General features: G+C 44.1%; 1 protein-coding gene across 3 annotated transcripts in view; it reads right to left on the bottom strand.

The window, feature by feature from the left end:
* Positions 1-380: 380 nt before the first annotated feature.
* Positions 381-6000, bottom strand: part of LOC121863602 (BTB/POZ domain-containing protein 6-A-like) — an 81539-nt gene continuing 75919 nt past the window's right edge. For all 3 annotated transcript variants that reach the window (XM_042362331.1, XM_042362329.1, XM_042362330.1), the window contains exon 6: positions 381-2069. In XM_042362331.1, coding sequence (XP_042218265.1) covers positions 1394-2069 — 676 coding nt within the window. In that variant the 3' untranslated portion in view covers positions 381-1393. The remainder of the gene's footprint in view (positions 2070-6000) is intronic.

Below are 6000 nucleotides of genomic sequence, written 5' to 3'. Positions count from 1 at the left end.
GGGCGAGACACATATCGGCATTTGTTATCCCTTATGGCTTGTATCAGTATAGCGTTAAGCCATTTGGGATGTAACACCCCCTCCAACTTTCCAACATTTGATGTCAGTTGTCATTAATGGTTTAGATGGTGTCAGAGCATGTCTTGACAACGTAGTTGTGTTCTCTTCCACAAGGAGTTAACATATTGAGTCACTTTGTTGTCTGTTCAGTCGTCTTAACCCTTTAACAGTGGGAGGTTACCCTAAGCTAAATAAAATCGTCTGGCGGTAGCCAGAATAAAATGGCAATGATAATAATAATAATAATAATTAACGGTTTATTGAAAGAGCATGGCAGCTGGAAGGCTGAAATTATACAGTTACATAATTGGGGAATGGGTCTCTTGATTTACAAATAATATGCAAGTAACATAAGTGATACAAATATGATATATAATAACTACGTGGGTAGAAGCTCAAATTACAGGGCATTTCAACAGAGTGACAGTGCAACAAGTAAGATTGACTGCGAGTGAACACACTGGTTGATTACAAGTTATTGATAATTTTTACAATGGTTATAGACGCGTTGAAAGGGTTAATAGTGCTCGGCTCACTGTTAACCTTGTTAGGAGTGAGTTTGGCCATGCCAAACTAGTGTTTTTGGGACATGAGATTGGCTATGGGACAGTGGCCCCAGTCCAGGCTAAAGTTGAGGCCATTGATACCTTGTCCATACCCACAAACCGTAAGGCAGTCCAACACTTTTTGGGTATGGCAGGGTATTATAGGAGAGTTTGCCCTAACTTTTCTGATGTAGCTGGACCATTACCTGATTTATTTAGTCCTAAAAGGGATTTTGTGTGGACGTAAAGTTGTCCGGAGGCATTTGAGAAAATTAAGGCAATTTTGAAGTCTAAACCAGTTTTATGGGGACCAAACTTTGACAAGCAATTTGTTGTACAAGTAAATGCGAGTGACGTAGCAGCTGGGGCAGTTTTATTGCAAGAGGGTAATAATGATGTTTTGCAGTACAGTATCTTACATGTCAACTAAATTTAAGCCTCATCAAAAAAATTACTCTACCACTGTATAGGATCCACTTGATAACACTGTCGAAGACTCACTAGAAGGGATACTTCAATATTTGATTTTAACTTCATTTACAAGAATAAGATTTTAACAATACTGTAGATGCTGTATCGTGACATATCTCGGCTAAATTTTCCGACACATAGTACCTGGCACACCGTGAGGCTCATTGACCTGAATAAAAACCAATACTGTAGTCTTTTCAGAACTATTGTAAATTAGCATATTGATGAGTGTGTTTTTGTGAGTTCATTACTGAGTGTGATTTAAATATTATTTCTTGTGAGTCATGTGCAAAATTTTCTTTTAAAATTCTTGATCGTCAGTTAAAAGACCAGAAGTATAGGGTTACTGTACCGAAACGTCCCTCTGTATAGGCCAATTTCCCATCAAGTTTGACCTCCTCCTCCTGGGCCATGAAGTCCCCCATCTCACCCCTGGGCCAGTGTCCCTCCATGCAGACGGTGAGGGTGTGAGGTGCATCAGGCAGAATAGTCACAGGTTCTTCAAAGGTCACCAAGAGGCCCTCAGAAGTGGCACTCTTTATTACATTACCCCCGCCGTCCTTCACACTAACCGTAGCACTTCCTGAGCTTGGGTTAATGGCCTTACATTCCACTTTCCCTAATTGGATGGTGCCTACTGTTTTCATGTTCATGATAAGGATCTGCTCGTGAGAACTGTGCACAAAAATACTACCTCTTGCACTTTTTTTTGATCTTGGAAAATTGTGTAACGTATTGAGGGTAATTTTTCTGAGAAGACTGTCGTGGAAGCACAGCCTTTTCTCCCGGATGTGGCAGCAGATGGCAGGTAAGGGCACATCCCTCACCTCCTTGATGTTCATGAGGATGGCACTGGACTCCTCCAGGGTGAGGACGTTGGCAGGCATTACGTGCTCCACAAATTCATCGGTGGTCATGGCTAGAAAACGCACCATAGGTAGGAAATCCTCTATCTCCTGCCGAAGGTTTCCCGACGACGTCTGCGCCCGGCCCCTGCACAGGAAGGATTGAAATAGAAGTTCATACTATAAAAAAAATCAAGACATTACTTTTATAAAATGTGGTCTTAATTATCACTATTATTTCTGTTGTTGCATCTTAATGACACATTAACTGAACCAAACACTGACCTTTTGCAATTTTTTAACCACTTATACACGGGATCCCCTCTGCGCTGAATAAAATCCTCTGGCATTAGCCAATTAGAATATTAGAATTGGAGCCCCCGTAGTGGAGGGGTTAGTGGAAATTGTCTATTAACATTTATGGACATTATTGGAATATCTATCCGGCAAAAGCTATGCAAAATCTAACTTGGTAAACGCCCTTCTTTCATCATTTACAGTCATTTTTTTTAGTAAACCAATATTAACGAAATTAAAACCGCCCTTTGTTTCAACCAATCAGGTGTCAGCGGGGATGGAGGAGGAGGGAAGCGCGCAAGAGGCGGCTAGATTTGAATCAGTTTTCGAAATGACTTCTCTGTGTATGGGTGATTCCCGACAGAAATGAAGCTCAAATTCGTTCGAATCACACAAAAAATATACCGGAAAAACACATTGCCGAAATGAAAAGCGGTGCCGGATACATCTTCGAAATTTACCACCCGTTTATGTACAGAATCCCTTCTGTGGTGAATAAAACCTTAATTGAGTTATCCAAATGAAATCCCCCAAAGTGGCATCCCTGCAGTGAAGGAGCTAAAATTCATCAATCTTCCTTTCTGCTTAAATATACTACAGTAAAACCTCAATTAACCGACCCTCGATTAACCGACTTTCGGATTAACCGTCAATCCCGAACCCCTAATTTTTTTTTTTTTTTACGGGGATTAGCCCACCCGGGCACAGGTCACTGACCCACATCGAGGCCTGGGGGGCGATAATGTGATAATGTTAATAATGATAATAATAATAAAGAACCATAAAGAAATGCAAAAATGAAAAAAAAATCAAGAGTGAGAAACAATGTACTTGTATGTATGTTGTGTTGTCAATAGTAAGAGAAACAATTGAGACCCTGCAATTGTGTGTAAATGAGGCAGAAAGTCAGATCAGCAACCTGGGACTTGGTCACAATTTTTGTTACGACATATGTTCTTTGACTTTTCCATTTTTTATTCACAGTTTCTGTGCTGGTTCATATTTATTTACAAAAGTGGTTATTGTTTTTAAGCAAATTCTATTGAAATATGAATGGCAAATGAACAAAAATGAATAGAGGGACTTAAATGAGGTAGGTTAGGGAAAGGTACTTTGAAAATGTATGTTATATTTCCCTAGACTTCATGTACTACAGTATTACCCCGCCTAACGCCGTTTCACTTAGCGCGTTTTACCGTATACGCGGTGCCTCGCCAGAGCTGAACTTTCACTTAACACGGATTTTTTCCACATATACGCGGTGAGTGTCCGGCTCGAGACGCTATTTTTAGATTTGCCCCACGCGCCACCCGCCCGCCTGCCTGCCTGCCTGTGCTCCTCGCCTCTCCCTCCTCCTCCCTCCGCTTGGGCAAGCCGCGCGGTAAGGTTGCGCAGTGTGTGTCTTTGTTGCGTTATCACTGACGTCATATGACGTATCGGACTGTGATTGGCCATGCATCCCTACCCCACTCTGCTGCTAGCTGTAATTGGCTTAAAGTATTATGACGTGACCACCCGGGGGAGGGAGGGAGGGAGGGAGGAAAGACGACGCTTGACCTAGCCGCGGCAGTTTCATCCCTCAAGGCCACACCGTGTAAACGCGCATCCATTGTTCCGTAAAATGGCTTCCGCCGGACCACCACCGCCACCGCCACCAGAGAGAGACCTTTCCTTACCTGGACCCAGAGGCACTAAGCCAAAGAAGACACGACGTTCCTTAAGCTACGAGGTGAAGTACCAAATTATTCAAGATTTGGAGAAAGGAACACGGCAAGTTGATCTCGCGCGCCAGCATGGCGTCAACGAATCTACGATTCGCACGATCAAGAAGGATGCAGCCAAGATCAAAGAGCACATGAAAATCACAAAGTCTGCAGGTGCTTCATCTATCAGGTATTGCCAGAACAGGGTGCTGGCAAAAGTGGAAAATTTGCTGGTGAATTATTTGATTCGTCAGGCGCGACGCAACATGGCGGTGGACACGCGCTCAGTGCAGGAGTACGCACGTGAGCTATACGCAGCAGTGTCACGTAAGCTGGGAATTGCAGAGCCCAAACCCTTCAATGCTTCCTCTGGTTGGCTGCATAGGTTTAAGAAGAGGAACAAGATCACCAACATCAACATTGGTGGTGAGGAAGCGAGTGCTGACCGTGTGGCGGCTAGAGATTTTCCTCCGTTCTTACGTGAGATTATGGAGGAAGGACAGTACACTGACGACCAGGTGTTTAACATGGACGAATCTGGTCTTTTCTGGAAAAAGTTACCTTCCAAGACCTTCGTTGTCCAGTCTGCCAGCAAGGTAAGGGGTCGGAAGTTGCAGAAGGAACGCATCACCGTCCTGTTTACCACCAATGCCTCCGGTACCTGTAAACCAAAGTTATCGGTGATTCACACAGCCCGCAAGCCGCACGCCTACAAGAATATGGACATGAACAAGCTTAATGTCCACTGGCTAACCGCACGTAAGGCGTGGATGTCCTCTTCTCTGTCCCTCTTCTGGTTTGACAACTGTTTTGTTCCTGACGTGAAGAAATTCTGCGAGCAACAGAATGTTTCATTCAATATTTTGTTGCTCCTTGACAATGCACCTGGACACTCGCCCCTACTTATGGATCGTCACCCCAACATAAAAGTGGTCTTCCTTCCTCCCAACACTACGTCATTAATCCAGCCCATGGACCAGGAGTTGATTTGCAATGTGAAAGCTGCGTACTCTGCAAAGAAGTTCAAGCTCCTGAACGACTCTACCAACACCAAGGATGAGTTGCGTAAGCTGGGTGACACCGACAGCGAGAGCAAAAGCGACGAGGACAAGGAACAAGAGGCGGCGACTCAAGAACTTCTCGTCAAACAATTTTGGAAGAAGTTTAACGTTAAACAAGCTGTAGACTTCTTGGTGGAGGCATGGGATCTGCTGACTATTGCTACGATTCGTCACGCATGGAGACATGTGTTGCATGGCATACCAGGTGAGAGGAGGAGTGAACCTGTGACTGGTCAGGTTCAGACTGTTGCAGTAGCAGTGGACCTTGCCAGAGAAGCTGCGCTCAATATTACAGCTGAAGGCTTCTCCGAGACCACCAACGAAGACATCCTGGAGGTGATCAGAGATCCTGAAGTGACTGCCGACGAGATGTTGGAAGAAGAACACGCCAGTGAAGAGGAGGAAGAAGGTGCGTCATTCTCCGAAGAACCTAGTTTAAGTCATAGTGATATTAAGTGTGCCATAGAGTTTGCAGAGAAAATTAAGTCCGTCCTTTCCCGCGACAATGACCGCTATGAAGTCTTCCATACCCGGCTGGTGCAGGCTATGGAGCTGTACATCACGGTGTATCATGACAACATCAACGCCAACCCTCAGCAAAGCATAACCGAGTTCTTCGCCCGCAACCCACCACAGCCAGCCCAAGCCAGTGATAGTGAAAGTGAAGTTGACTTTGAGGGATTTGTCAGGAAAGCCCTGACAACTGTAAGTGACAGTGATGGTGATTCACCTAGTAATGGTGATTCACCTGAGGGCCAGTAATCTGCCCTCTGCCTCGGAACCAGCCTCCATCCCCGTATGCTGACCCATCTCTTCTACTACCGTAAGTGTTACACAAAATTTTTAGTTTTTTAACCTATTCTTTATTTTTCCTATGTTAACCTTTATCTTTCCTAACCTAACCTCTTCTATATTACTTGTTTTTTCATACCATCATAAAGTTAAGATAGAATTTTTACTACAACATAGTTATGTGTCGTCAAAAAGTGGAGTTTGGGGGGTCGGGCTGGGTTCTATT

This window comes from Homarus americanus, unplaced genomic scaffold, assembly GCF_018991925.1.
Source record: "Homarus americanus isolate GMGI-L3 unplaced genomic scaffold, GMGI_Hamer_2.0 scaffold41366, whole genome shotgun sequence".
Classification (NCBI taxonomy): Eukaryota; Metazoa; Arthropoda; class Malacostraca; order Decapoda; family Nephropidae; genus Homarus; species Homarus americanus.
Note: the sequence above shows the minus strand (reverse complement) of the source record. Positions and strands in the feature narration are given on the sequence as shown.